The 15,927-nt window shown below is 43.3% G+C and overlaps 1 protein-coding gene across 1 annotated transcript; it reads right to left on the reverse strand.

Moving 5' to 3' along the window:
* Window positions 1–202: 202 nt before the first annotated feature.
* znf292b (zinc finger protein 292b) lies at window positions 203–15,255 on the reverse strand. The gene is made up of 8 exons (XM_044049094.1): window positions 15,064–15,255; window positions 13,312–13,466; window positions 12,248–12,323; window positions 11,941–12,076; window positions 10,978–11,180; window positions 10,350–10,486; window positions 8,841–8,982; window positions 203–7,123 (listed from the first exon to the last, which is right to left on the reverse strand). Exons 1-8 carry the CDS (start codon window positions 15,226–15,228, stop codon window positions 530–532), a joined length of 7,608 nt encoding a protein of 2,535 aa, XP_043905029.1. The 5' UTR covers window positions 15,229–15,255; the 3' UTR covers window positions 203–529.
* Between the last annotated feature and the right edge of the window lie 672 nt (window positions 15,256–15,927).

Consider the following 15,927-nt stretch of genomic DNA (forward strand, 5'->3'; position numbering starts at 1 on the left):
TGTTGGCAGTCTATCACTAGCACCTGCTACATTTAAACTACATGATGGAAACCTGTTGAACCACTGTTTGTTTTGAATTGGCTGTGAAAATGTTAACAGCTCCAACAGTTGGTAATAATCGTCTCTTCATGTCGGCAGCAACAGAACCATAACGTCATTCTGAAGAAAGAATTAGAAGAAGTGACAAATGAGGAAAAACAAATGAAACTGGTAAAAATCAGTTTAATAGTAAGACTGCTGGTGGCAGTGGGCTATTTCCAACTATATACACATTGCACAATAATAATTAACATCGTGAAATCACAAAGTACGCATAATCATGAATGTTCATTTGTCTGAAAGTCCCACAGGGATAATTTAAAGACCCAAGGCTGATGTGATTAAACGGAACAAAACATTAGTACACTTTTCAACTCATAAATAAAAACATGCTATTCACATTATATAAAAGAAGACAAAATTGTACAGACCATGTAGAGTAAGTGGAAAAAAAAAAAGATCAGCAGTCTGCAGCAGATTCGATTTCACTTCAGTCCCGAGATTCTGCTTTAAACAACAGAACAAAAGGAGTCCTTTTTTTTTCCAACACCACAGTGGGCTGCAGGACCTGCAGCTGTTTCAACATAAGCTCTGAAACACCTGCAAACGTAGCATCTATTATTATCTTAACCTTAGCGAGGGATTTCAAATTCTGCCGGTTGTTGAATCGAACGCGAGTGTCTTTGGCTGTTACACTGGACGCTTTCCTTGTGCTCTCTGGTGCGTCGGCCTTTCTGGTGAACGACGTCTGATCAGATTTATTTGACTGTTCCAGAAACTGTAAGAAAGACATTTCAAATCCCATGGGTTTGAAGGAGGCCAGCGGAGCACTCTGCTCAGACGTCTCGTCCTGAAGCGCTGCAGGACAAGAAGAGCCCGACTCCTCGTCCTTGCTGGTGCGAGGGACTTTCTTCCGTTTGACTAACTTCTCAACCAGTTTCCGCGGACGTCCGCGCTTGCGTTTGACCACCACCACAGAGCCGTCGGAGCTTTCGTCGTTGGACACTTTGCTATCAAACAAAGCAGCGGGAACGTCGGCTGTGGTCCTTCTGCGTAGGACAGGTTTAGAACTTCCATACTGTACTCCGTCCAGGCCGGTGTCTGTCGCCAGCTCGTTGTCCGACAGGTCCGATGTGTTGTCCGATTTGGAATCGTCACTCCTGCTGGACCGATACTTTTGCCGGGGGAACTTTTTGCAGAATATGAAATGACTGCGCTGCTGTTCCAGGTACTTTTCTGACAGCCCGTGGCCCATGTAATGTTTTAACGCGCTGCGCTCTGACTTCATGACTGACTCGCATCCTTTGATCATACAGGGATACTGCAGAGGAAATGTCTTGGTGCACATTGCAGATGCCTCCACTTTAGATTTCAAGGAGGGCTTCCCATATTTTGTCCAGTGATTGCTTTTTGACCGGCTGAGTCTTTTTGTGTCACTTCTCCTCTGTAAGAGCTTCTTGTTGCTCTCGATGTTTTCTTTTCCATTACTTGTCTTGGTAATTTGATAAAGCAAGGCTTTAGAGTTCTGTTTCATGTCATCTTCACTTATCTGTTGGTTTTTTAGTTTAGTTGGGGAAAGATCCTGATGTTTTTTCATGACATGTCTGAGAAGGTTCGACTTTGTTGCATAAGAACGGTCACAGCCTTCAATTTCACACTTGAATGAGCCATTTAATTGTTCAGGTTTGGCCAGCTTTAAATCTTTATGCTGTTCTTTGACGTGCCAAATGTACTTCCAAGACGTAGTAAAGCTTGCCAGGCACCCTTGGAGGCCACAAGTAAACTTGCCAAGTTTGATGCTCGATAAGAGACCGACAACCTTGTCAAGACTGAACTCGTGCAGTTGAAGGTAGTGCTGCATGAGGCTGGGAACCTCTTGGAAAACTCTGCAGCAGTCTTTCACTTGGCATCTGAATTCAGAAATTTGGGGGATCTCTGCCTCTGGCTCCTCCTCCTCAACATCATCATCATCATCATCATCATGTTCCAATGAGTCCTCCAGTCCGTCACTCTGCTCCTGCTCCTTGTTAACCTCCAGCGCTGACAGAGCAGACTGATGGACAGCCCTGTAATGGAGGATCAGGTTGTGCTGGATGGTAAAGGCTGCCACGCATCCTTGATGAACACATCGATATGGTCTGTAGGGACTCGTGGCGTCATCAGAGTTGGACTTTTTCTCCTTCGTCTTCTTGCGGATGTCCGTGCTTGGCTGAACCTTGAACTGCTTATTCGTAGCGCCGTGTCTATGAATAGACGGAGGCCCTGTGAAGGCCTGGGCTTGGATTTGCACAGTTAGGGCTTGGTTGTTCATGGGGGTGATTTGCAACGGCTGAATGACAGTGGAACGAATGTCATCTTGATTTTTCAGTGTAGTTATATCCATGTTAGTATGTGGCACAAATGCCTGTGATGGGTTAGCACATTTTCCACCATCGTGTAGTGAACACTGTGGTGCTGTGTCTGCCAGTGCTGGATGAGTAGCCATTGAGGTTTGAGTCCCTGGAGCGTGGTTTGTATTGACCGGCCATGTTTGCATATCAGCGGATGCAGCAGCTTTGGCCTCCCTGCGCTTCATATCCAGTTCTGCAATTTCTTTAACAGATAACTTGTGAGCTGACTGGTAGTGAGTGCGGAGGTTTGAGTTACGAGTGAAAGGTTTACTGCACCGTTGGCATTTGAAGGGAGCATAAAGGCCATACCTTTTTTTAACTGCATTCACCATTTCAAGTGTATAGCTGTGAATTTTGGACAAGTGTTTCCAGAGCGATTCACTTGAAATGGAGTTGAATGTGCAGGTCTTGTTCTCGCAACTAAACGGCTTGACTACAGAAGCATGTGAGCTACGAGAATGGACCTTTGCGGGTCCGGTCTGGTTGTTCATAGTGTTGGGAGGTGACATCTGATGAGATATTTCTCTGAACAGGTTTAGCCTTTCAAACGCACTCTGAATATCTGCCATCCATAGTTGCTGGCTGGCAGACAGCTGAGTGGGTTCAGGATCTGCATCATTTACAGTGAATGCTGTGGGGCTTAGCACCTCCTGCTGGGGGGCGGAGGGCTCCCTGAAACAACTAAAGCTTTGTGTGCTCAGAAGTTGTTTAATTTCGTTAGGAGTTCCTGGGATGATCACATAGTTTTCTTGGATGACTTGTCCTTGATTAGTTGATTCTCTCTTTGCATCTGAAGATATCTGATCAAGGCCAGAATTGTTGGAAGGGCTGAACATTTGACCATAAGACATAATATTCTTTGAAAGGATACTGGGGTCACTGCTGCCTAAAATGCATGAGCTGTTTCTACGGTGAAAATCACCTGCTAAAATTTGCTCCCGCAACCTCCTTTTAATATCTTGCTCAGCAAACTGTCTTTGTGTCTGAGCCTGTCTGCCACCTTCTTTTGGTGGACTAAGCTGACCATCAGCGAACTCGGCTCGCATTACTGGGTTTAAATCTCTTTCTGGTGTCAGGATACTTGTTGCAGAGTGACTGTGAATTGTTCCTGGAGTCATGTGGTTTGTGGGACCACTACTGGGAACAATAGAGTTAGGGCTTTCTCTGAGGATTTGAGAGAGAAGTGGATCAGGGAACTCACTTTCAGTATATGCATCAATGTTTTGCTGAGAAAAATGGGCCGCACTATACGAGCTGCCTTCTCGTCGCTGACCCCTTTCCAGCTGGGCAGTTTCTGTGTGCTGTATCACTGAGCTACTGGGTAAACGCTCACTGGCTCCATAGGGAACACAAGTGTTTTGAAACAACAGCTGGGAAGCAGATGTGTGCACAAAAAGATCGGACATATTGGATTCAGTCATGATTTGTTTAAGAATGTCACCGTTTGACTGACTACTACCATAAGCTGGTACATTATCTTGTGGATAACTGGTAGTGGGATAGTCTTTTGTGGCTGCAGAAGCACTCGTTACTGACTCGCGAGGCTTTTCCTGACGCACAGCGACAGGGTTATAAGACAACTGTGGCTGTGCTGGGCCAACAGTTGGCTCTGAATTGAGCAAGTCAAGAAATGATGCTGGCAGATCTGCATTCATTTGCGACAAGTCGTGCGGTTTGCAGGATGTACCCTTGGACAAATGCCCTCCAAGGGATTTGGGATTGCTAAATTCTCTGAAACACCTGCGACAAAAAAATTTGCCATCCTTAATTATGGCTGGCCATTTGGTTCTTTTGTTTTTCTTGGCTACATTTTGAGGTTGGTTGTTAACAATGTTTTGGCCTGCACTGTCTGAAGAGGGACATTTGAACTTAATGGGTCCTTTGGAACCCGAAACTAAACTTCTTTGCATCTGTGACATATATGTTGGAAGACAGTCTTCTACTTGCGGTGACGCTTCCTTTGAGCTGTCCATGCATGAGGGGAAAACAGAATGGGGTCCATTTTCCATAAGCGGCGATTGCAAGGACTCAGCTGCTCTGTTCATTGTTGAGCCCATCACAGAACTTGGTGGGACATTAAATGGCAGGGTAGCACCACTAGAATCAAGTTGAGGCATGACTTGCAATTTGGATGGATAGACTTGGGAAGAGCCACAATTCTGAATCTGTTCGTTTCTAGGGAACGGGTTCCAGCTTTGACTACCCAAACCTTCATTTCCTAACTGAGAGGGAACAATAGTGTTTTCCATCAGAAGTGAAGAAGTCTGGTTGTGGAGAGATGAAGTATGGGGATGCAGAGCAGTATAATTTGAATTTGTACCCATGTTCGTATACCGTGGTGATTGTATTACATTCTGCCTCTGAACTGGAACTTCATTGCCACGCTGATCCTGATGTGAGGCGACGGGAGCAAAATGACCAGCAGGTGACGTGCATGCTGCCGAAAGGTAGGTTACCTTTATCTTAGTACGGCTAGCCTTCCATCGCTCATAGAAATCTGGGTGAATGGTTTTCATGTGCTTGGTCACATTTTTATAGGAGCTGTAGTGCCTTGAGCACATCTCAAAAGCGCAGTGAAATCGCTCCCTTTGTCCTGGAGCGGGAGCTGTGGAAGTGGAGGATATCACAGAGTTCTCTGGTCGGTTCCCAGAATGTGGTTGATGGATTACTGTTGGCGGAAGTAGCCGTGACACTTCTGGCTCTAGTGGTCCTGTTAACAGGTTGCTGCTACACGTTGGATGCTGCTGTCCTGGCAATGCTAAGTTACATTGAGAGCTGTAACTCATCGATCCTGTGTTCATATTACTTGGGAACCTTTGCGGTTGGTCTTGTAAGACATGTGTATTATAGCTGTTTGACAGATGACCTAAATTCTCTTCAAATGGATGTACAGCATGATTCTGTTGAGGTGGTCTCATATAATGGAAAGAACTTCCACCTAGAGCATCTCTGTGTGCAGAAGCATCAGGTGAGGTAAGTGCATTGACGGGCTGAATCACAGAATTATTTAGACTCTGGGTCTCACTGGTTGAGAGAGGCATATTTTGTGGCTTGTGGGTTACTCTGTACTGTCCTGCAGTTTCCACAGGTGGTTGGGAAGATTTGAGCAAACTTTCATTTAACACCGGCAGTCTCCCATGATCTAGGTTGTCAGCTGTTACAGTGCTCTGGTCCTCTTTGACACTCTCTTGTAGTTGGGGAGTATGATTTGAAAGCATGTTTTCAAGTGAAGAGCCAACTTGAATATTTTGTGAAGTTTGTTCACAAGTTGGACTTTCATTTTGAGTGTCATGACCTTTCTGGTGTAAATCCAGCTGTTGTTGTGAATGGAACACCTTTTCACAGTCCACAACTTTACACGTGAACGTTTTATAATGATGTGCCTCGTGGTCATACAGTTTGAAGGCTTCACTGAAAATCTTGCCACAACTGGGAAACATGCATCTAGCCTTAAAAACAGAATGCGTTTTCCTGTGTAGGAGGAGCCCAGTGTTGGACAAAAAACTCGCCTTGCAGTTCAACTGTATACAAATATATGGCCGTGTGCCACAGTGGACCTGTAAATGATCATTTAGATGGGTGACATTAACAAAGTGGCGGCGGCAATACTGGCAAACAACCTTTTTCTTCTGCATTTCGAGGAAGGTCTTTGCTTCCTCGTTGTCCCCATGGGCTTTAACGTGTGCTATGAGATTTTTGAAGAATTTGAAGCTCCTCCTGCATTTTCCAACAGGGCATACATTTTCCTCTTTACACTCCGTGTTACATCTCTCCAACTTGACCTGCACATTATCAAGCAGCCCTTCTTTTTGCCCTGAGGAAACGCTACTTTTGTATGGTTCGTTTTCCGTCTTAGCCTTTAAATTTGTGAAAACAGAGGCAGCCATTTTGGGATGAGCCAATGTCTTGTTGGTTTTCATTGCAGTTAGCCTCTCCTTGCAAGACTGTTTAACATGTGACGTTACATGGGGAATTAAAGTATCTTTTGAGCTAAAGGTTTGAGCACATATAGGGCAGGTATATACACCACTGTTCAGATGAGTTTGTGCATGGCGTACAATCCTGTGGCCAAGAAATTCTTTGTCACACAGCACACAGTACTGCATATACACCTGCCAGTTTCTGAATCTGGCAGATATGAAACCTTGTTCTCTCAGTTTCTTCATTTCTCTGTTCTTCTCCTTTTTGTCTGTTACATCTTTCAGTTCATAAGTGCCACTGACTATGTGGTCAGGGATATTGTTAAACACCTCATTACTGAAAAACTCTTCCTCTTCTTCAGGACTCTCATTATCATTCAGCAGGTCAATGGATGACACTATTGAAGCCTCTTCACCCATTAATCCAAGACAATGACGCTTCAGTGTTTTCCAGTCCCAGAACTCGGGGTCAAAAGGCCACTGGGTTTTAAAAGCCAATAGGAGCTCACAGCGTAGAGAGTTGGGAATGGGCATCTCCTCCTCCTCCAGTTTTTGATCTGGCTCATTGTACAGAGTCTCCACAGCATAGTATGAATCAACTGTAGGCTCCAGGAGGAACACAGTCAGCTGACAGGCTCGCTTCACTTCTAGGTCAGTTGGAAGCAAACAGGAAATTGTTTTACAGACAGTGGCCTTGGTGTTTCCATCATCTGATTCCATTTGAAGAGCTCTAATGCACATTTCAATGCACACCGGGACTCCGATGCTGTCAATCTATAAAAAAAAGAAGAAGCCACATAATTCAAAGATGCAATACACTTGGAACCAAATTCTAACATTTGCTATCATTTAAAATTAAGACAGCACTTTATTTGTAATATTTACAGACTAATTCCTGGAGGAAAATAACTCAGATGACTTAGATGCACCATATTGTCTCATAAAGATGATGAATAGATTCAGAAAAAGTCAGAAAACAACCTGTTTTGTATATGTCCGCTCCTGGTCTATACAAATAACTTAAATACAACAAAATACTTTCTTGGCCACAGCTTAAGTTAAGTCACTGAAATCTCTGGGGTGCTAAGCTAACCCGTTCACTGATTTCAGTACACAACTTTGTCAACAGACTGACTGTTCCCTGCTGCAGTCGCAATCAAGCTGGAAGACCACATCAACACTGAAGACCTAATACTAACGAGGCAATCACAGACGGCAGAATTCACCCCATTCAACAAGCCTGGCGGCCTCTGCTGGTCATACTGGCAAGTGCGGAAACAAACAGAAAGACAGACAGATCTATCATAACAGGACAGTAGTGCGACACCCAGTGGACAAATCAGGAACAACAAGTGCGGAAACACAAACTGACGCACAGAGCCACTGAAAACAATACATCACTCTCACTCCGTGGGGTGAAGTAATAACTGACAACAGGAAGAAAGAGGTTTCCACACTATAGGGCCATCTATCATTCCGATTTTAAATAGCAGTCTGTCCTCAGGTGTGGTCCCCAAACATTTTATACATACGTAGTAGTGCAACCTCTCATCATAAAACCTGGTCTAGATGTTGGCATCGGTATCGGTGAGTACTGGAATCTAGGCACCGATCCGATACCACGTACTTTATTAGAGCTCCATTAGCTCTGACCGTTCTTCTTCACCACTCTTAAAACAGTTGCGCTGTGCTACCATCTGCTGCTGCTGTTTTAGAGGCATGAAGAAGAATTGACCACCTGACACCTGTAGACAAGGAGCCAAAGTTAGCTCATCATGTCGGCGGTTTGGCAGACTCATTTTAACATTCAGGAGTCAGTAAACATGATGTCACTCGCGTCCTTTCCTGGTCAGTCGTCATGGAAACATGAAGCTGTATTCCATTTGCTGTATTCATTCATGTTTTACAGAGGGTTTAACCTGAGCCAGGCCGTACCACAATGATAATCATATCACAGTCATGCAGGCGTAGTATGATACACACTGGTATCGGCCGATACGGAGTACACACGAGTATCAGAATCAGTATCGGGAGGGAAAAATGGTATCAGAACATCTCTACGAGAAACTGTTTCCTGGAGTAAAACTGCAGATTTCAAGCCACTTTCAGAAAGGATGCATAAAGCCCCTTTAAGTGCCCTCGTGAACACACCAATAAGGCACTGTTGCCCCTGAGAGCGAACCATGTACACACAAGTATGCATCACCTCTACCCCATGGACCAAATTCACACTATTGTTTCTTCTTCTAGTTTCCTCAGACATAGGTTCCTGACCATCTCTTCCATCCATATCAATAAAACAATAATGGAATTGTTTCATTATGGGTCAACAATTGATCCACCATTGATTCTATGATTCTCTGAATCATAATCGCAAGGTGAGATACCAAGAGATTCTCCGGGCTAGTGTATAAAAAGTACAGTTGAAAGGTTAATGGTTAAAATGTGTTTTTCAGTAGGATAATACCAGGATTGCTGACCGTTTTCCTACCTCAGACTGGATGACCTTGATGAGAAACAGGATGTGGTACATGGTTTTGGAAAGTAAGGACATCTGGCGGCATCTGTCAAGAAAGGTCTGCTCCGATGGCTCCAATCGCTTCAACAGCTTGCTCCAAAACAGAGTGAGCTCCCTGGTTGAAGAAAATAAAATAACCCGTCTGTTTATGTCTAACTACTCAGGCACATACTGACCATGGCCACATTCATTAACTACTTAAAACATATGGCGACACAAACATGTTAGAGAAAAGTTATATCAGCCAACGCTGAGGGGGCACTGACAAAATTCTGAATGGGAACCAAGACTTATTAATGCAGATGACCTTATCAATACGACCCTGACTTTTTTATTGCCCATATATTATATTCAGCAGTGGTGCTTTGCTCCTTCCAGATTTTCAGTCAGGCGATGTGAGCATTAACACCCACTGTTAACTTGGAATTATTTTGTGTTCTTGACTTACCCAGCGCATCAACTCTCATTCTATAGGTGATTTCCATTGCAGGAACTGGGGTCTTAACCAGCAACTGTGTGCTTTCACCTCTGGTTGTTATTATTTCAACCACTCAACCTCCACAGCAGCTCATGTGTGTTTATCGCTATACAGCAGCGCTATGTGAATCTCCTTCCAGTTAGTGGGCATGACTGTGTCTGTTCAACTTTAAAGGGGACATATTATGCAAAATCAACTTTTTAACCATTTCAATACTTATATTTGGGACTCTGGAGGCCCTACCAGTCGCCAAAGTGTGGAAAAAGAATACTCAGTCATGTTTTCGTGGTCCCCCTTAGTGTAAGTATAGGCGATAAAACACTCGATGTTGAATTCCCTGCACTTATGACGGCAGCATGCGCATTTCACCACGAATGTTACCGCCCCACCAGTAAGTTTACTTGGAGAGCTCCACCTTAGCTCCACCTTGTCCCTGCGAGAGTGCAGGCGAGGGAGGAAGAGCGGTATTATGTCAACGCGGAGGGACAAGTGTGCTGTTGGTGGCTGCACAGTGGAGCACAGTGTTTTACAGAGGATTTTATATATGAAGCTAATGTGCCGGATAAAGTCAGCAAACGTGTGTTTGTGTGTTCGCACCACTTCACATCAGGATTTAGTCAGAGACGTACAAACACACACATTGTTAAGAAAAGGTCACATAGAGGTCATAACTGACCATTCTGACACGTCCTAATTAAACATATTTGTTCAGTACGTCCTCCATGACCGGAGCACAGACTCAGTCTGATACAGTCACATACAGCGATCAGTGGTGCTGTCCCTAAGTGTTTTTAACTGATTTACAGTTGGGCACTGTTCGTGTTCCTTATGGTATTTTGACCAAAGCATGTCACAGACATGTTCATTAGGACACCAGGGAACTATTTTAACTTGGAGAAATAGGGTATAATATGTCCCCTTTAATAGTAAGACAATTCTGGAACTAACTGCTATCCACAGCATAAGGAAACTCTTTGCACATGAAGGGACTTGTGTTTTCTTACCAAGCACAGTAGTTATCTACTTGTAGAAGCTGTCGGCTCAAGAAAGCTGAACATAGACTGAAAGCTGCCACATCATCTCCATCCGACTCCAGATTGCAAATCATCTCCAATGCATCACGACAGTCCTCTTTTGAAAGCTGTACAAATGAAAACAATGGCTACAGTAAGTCTCAGTCATCATTCTTTAAAATACAGAACATCCTGCTCAGGAAGACAGTTATTGTGTCCATTATTGTCACACAAAACTAAATACCACTGTTGTCTTCCCAGATGAGCAAAGAGGGCATAGATATAGGCATGCTGTGCTCATAGTGCCTTCTACTGGACACTACATGTATAAAACACAAGGTTAATCTCAAAAACCTTGACAGATCTATATGTGAGGCATGAATGAGAGGTTGACGTTGTCCCATCAACTTCTGACATTTATCATTTCTTTTGCACAGCTGGTGAAGAAAAATCTAAAATTTAGCAATGGTATCTTTCTGAGATCTGCTTGGCTATACCATAAAAATGTGTTTCGCAGTCCTGATCTAGTTCAAATAACATAATGCACTTCTCTACTTGATGAGGTCACATCATTATCAAGTAGCATGGGAATATTGACTGGCCAATATACTGAACTTACCTCTTCCATTAGATGATCCTGATCAGAAGTAGAACAGAGGCAGACCAGGTACAGCTGTTTGAAAGGCCCCTTCCCTTGGAAAACAGAACACTCTGAGCACATCTTTGCCAGCAGTGCAGCCTTCTCCAGCTGCTTCTCTTTCATCAGTTGCTTCACTCTCAACTCTGACAGTACCAGTCCCTCCTGCACCAGGAACTCCTCAACTGAAAACCAATGGCAATGTTAATGGAGCACATATAAGAGCATCTATATTAAATAAACAGGGATAAAAACTAGCCTTTGTATTTGCCTTTACATTTTATTCTCCAAGAATCTTGTATTTCAGGACAAACGTCGACACTTAACACTAGCAGCACTGTTAGTAATGTAACTGTTATTAAAACTGTTCATAGAGTAAAGAAAACGGTGACGTTTGTGGATTATGGGGGTGGTGGCGTGCACTCGCGAGTGTGTGGGGTAATATTCAAATATATTCTAATATTTTCCGGATCTTTCTATATTCGTACAAACCTATTTTGGGAGGGGTGACAGCCCTAATGCCTGCCATGGTGCCACTTCAGCAATGCATGAACATTTATAAAGGAAACACGGTTTGTATGATTCAGATGCACCTCGATCGCTAAGATAATGTGCAGTCTATAATCTGACTAGTCGACACAGTAGTCGATGACTATAGAAATAGTCGTTACTTTAAACCCTAGACTATTGTACATTAATACAAACAACGCTCTCTCTGTGATTAGTCTTTAAAAACAGCCCATTATACGTAACAATGACTGTTATAGAGAAATAACTAAATACAATCAAGTTACCAATTAAGAGATAATCATGACCAAAATAATCAGCTGATTAGTTGACTACCAAAATAATTGTTAATTGCAGCCCTATTGACCCTTATCATAATCATCCATACCACGCCCCCTCCTTTTATTTTTAGTTAACACCACACAGACAGTAACTCACCAAGTTCAGGCTGTATATTTTCATTGGACAAAAGGCCTTGCAAGATCTTGTTGGTCCAAACACCATCATACTGACCCAGAGCAGACAGCGGGGACAGCTGAGTGAGTCCATTCTCCTGCAGCTTACTGTGAGCAAACTATAACCCAACATCCAAAAAAGATACATGACAACATCAAAGTGTTGTCTGAAACTGTTTACCACTGACACTTTAACTCAAAAGCTTCAAAGAAACTTTATAATAACTTAACAACAAAGGCATTTATGGGGAGGCTGTGTGTGTGTGTGTGTGTTGAGGCTTTAGCTTTACCTGCAAAGACGACTTAAAACTGTCCCACAGGCCCTCTGGAATGTCCTTCAATGAGAGCAAGAGCTCCACAAAACTCCTACAGAACAACAGGACATCAAATGAGCATGACATTGGTTTGGGCTTGCCCTTTAAATAAGATCACATACACCAGTGGTCCCCAACCCCCGGGCCAGTACCGGTCCGTGGGTCAATTGGTACCGGGCTGCACAGAAAGAATACATAACTTACATTATTTCCGTTTTATTTGTTATCTGATTCAGAACGATGTTTTAATTTGAAAAATGACCGGATTCTCTCGCCACATCTGTCTATGACTCACTCTTGACGCATGTCAACATGCTTGCCTCGGTCACGTCACGGTCGAAGAAGCTCAACTGCTGGAGATCGCAAATGACAGCGGCCTTAAAAGTATGTTTGAGACAATAACTCTGCCGGTGTCGTGGATTAAAGTCATAGCAGAATACCCTGAGATCAGCACAACAGCAACATCCTATCTGTGTGAAGCAGAGTGAGCGGGTGCTGCTGCTGCTGCTGCTGCTGCTGCTGCTGGTGCTGCTGCTGGTGCTGCTGCTGGTGCTGCTGCTGCTGCTGCTGACGAAGCACCCGTCTCCTTGCTCGTGTCATCTGGGTCCTCCGTTACCAGCTGCTGCGCAATTACCAGGCGGGACTTTACATGTTGTACATTTGTCCTTTAGTCAGTGGACAGCATCCACAATTGGTTGGTGGACTTGGCCATTTTCCCCCCAACCGGTGCGCATGCCGTTGACGCACGGCTGCGCTCTGTATCGTTGATGTTACGAGGACGCTGCTAATAAAGCTGCATACACAGTGGATTCACATCTATTATTAGATTTAGAAAATGCCAGTTTTTAGGCCGGTCGTGTCATTTCATTTTGTTGGATTCATTCACCACACATTAAAGGCCGGTCTGTGAAAATATTGTCCGGACTCAAATATTCAAATATTGGGGACCACTGACATACACCTTTTTTTGACAAAAATGCCGTAATTTAACAAGATTTCATGAACAGAACAAATAATGACATGCACTGAAAAGTACTTACAGTGACAGCCTCTCAATCACAAGAGGAACATTTTCACACTGCAGGGAGAGGAATGGAGAAGCCTGAGCATAACTCAGCAAGGCCACTATATAAACTTCCACCAATGGTAAAGGCTCATCTTCTATCTTCCAACGGCCTGCATACTCCAGAAGTGTCTACAGAGAGAGAACATCAACGTCATTGACTTTGAATGAATGCTGTTTCATTCATCTAATGTAACCTGCAACCAACAGCCAAGAATGACACATGTGACAAAGGATGCCTCAGTGTATCTGTGTCTTTTCATAACTTTGTTTATAAGCACAATACAAATATCAACAATATTAAAGCTGCAGTGTGTAACTTTTAAAATGATATATATACAGTATATGTATATCTATATGTGTGTGTGTATGTTCCAGCTGGAGTCTTAACTCTTGGAGTCCCGACTTAACGTATATGTGCAGTAATTATACCCAATCGTATTATCTCGATGAATTAGTCGGATTTGATGTGTTGGTCTGACTTTGAGAAACAGGCAGAACACACAGACACCCATCAGATCTTAACTGTGAACGTCAACAACTGTATCTAATGCATATTCAATTATAGTGTGAGAGCAGAAGGATGCATGTCAGGTGTTGTTATGTGCATGCAGTTTCAACATTATTGCAGAAACATTATGGTTATTATAGGCATCTGAGTTGAGGGGTTTTAAGACAAAATGAATGCAATTTATTTTCATAATGAATCATTTTGTCTTATGTGCAATACTCTTTTTAAGTGCTGTATTGTTCCCCTAATGATCAGCTATATCACATTTGATACATAGACAATATGGATCCATGTGATATCCCTAATTAAAAGACAGTGTGCTCCACCACGATCAACAAAGAAAGCGAATGAACACATATCTTTAATTAGAGTGATGTTCCATTTTTTCCAGAGGTTTTTTTGCAGAATCAAACCCAAGACAAGGCTGTTGTGATGGTCCAGCCACACGGATACACTTTTCCACCGTGTAATTCATCCCACCAATACGCTTTGTTATAATGCGCATACGGGCTGGGATCCGGCACACCTCTTCTGCAAGAGCGTGCGTTCCATTCGGCACGTACACACAAAATTCATCGCGCGAAAATTCACTAATCTTCACGTTGAGTCGCTTGAATTGAACTATCCTTGTACGAAGGAGACCGGATTAAATGATCGGACTGTTGTTGACGTTTGAAGATGGGGATAATTGTACAAAGCACGGCGGTGCGTGTCGACAGCTCGCTCCGTTACCGTCACATACGATCTGCGAAATTTAGTCTCACGAGAACGCGCACGTAGCTGGACACACTAAGCTAAAAGCGAACATTAGGCTAACTACTGCTGCAGCTGGGTGAATTAATGCCATCCAGGTACAATTGTCAACGCGCGTATTGACAATATTTCGGAACAAATAACCGTGTGACAACTAAATGCATATTTCAACGTTACAAAGCGGTAACGTTACGTTGCCTACATCCTGCAAACACAGCTAACCTGCTAACGTGTGCTAAGAGCTAAGTAGCTGCGCTAGCCCAATCAGTGGCCAGTTTCCGTTTCTGCCTTGTTTGATAAACACTAACATCAGCCGTCTCTGCACGAGCGTGGATACTGTTATTGAAGGTAAACACCGGAGCGACCCGAGCATCGTTCGACTCGGTATCGGTCCAGGCACCGAGGACGAAGCGTTATTGTTAGCTGCTGACAGTCTGTTAGCTACAGAAGAGATGAAACACTTACCCTACAAAACCCTTGACAATACTCAGAGGACGATTGGACCCGGGAGTTGCTGCTCTCTTGAACTACAACTTCTTGTAGATCCTGCAAACGTTGCCGGAGTTCCCAAATCGTTTTACTGGTGTCTTTCTCAGGACTACGGTCCTGTTCGGCCTCCTCGTCCGCCATCTTCACACCCTGCTCCAGCGCGTACCACTAAAGCGTCGCTACGTAACGGCGTAAAGTGCGTACGTAATGACACGGACGGTGTCGTGCATCAACAACACCACAACATCAGTTCATGACAGAATTTAAAGATTAAAAGATTTAAAATACTGTTACAAAAGAAGATTATGTCATGATTGAGAGGGTATAGACTGTAGGTTGGGATGTAAGTTTTTGTATACATGTATATACACATATATACCATACATACATATATATGTGTGTATTTATTGCATTAATAGAATTCCTAACATTTTTCTTTCATGCCAAATTTCATAAATGCAAATTAAAACCACATTTCCTGGTTCTCAGAACAAAAAAGCAGCCAAAAACCTTTAATATCTTAAGCATTCACTTTTGTTGTTATTTTTTGTATTTCTTTAACCTCTTTATTGTAAATATTCTGTTTACAACTGTTTGTAATCTTTGACTATTTTCATTGTCAGTCAACTGGCAGACAATAGTACCTTATTTTTAGTTCCCCTCACCATCAGACCTTGCCCCCCTCACCTCAGAGAATGTGACATCCCAGTTAACAGCTCTTCTGTTACTCTTACTTACCTTGGCGCCGTTATAGACAAAGCTCAGAGATGTACAGTTTAAAAAAGAAGAAGAAAGGAATTTACTCTCTAAAGCTGACCGTCTCTCCAGGTCAACATGTGC

The sequence above is a fragment of the Solea senegalensis genome, linkage group LG17, assembly GCF_019176455.1.
Source record: "Solea senegalensis isolate Sse05_10M linkage group LG17, IFAPA_SoseM_1, whole genome shotgun sequence".
Lineage (NCBI taxonomy): Eukaryota > Metazoa > Chordata > Actinopteri > Pleuronectiformes > Soleidae > Solea > Solea senegalensis.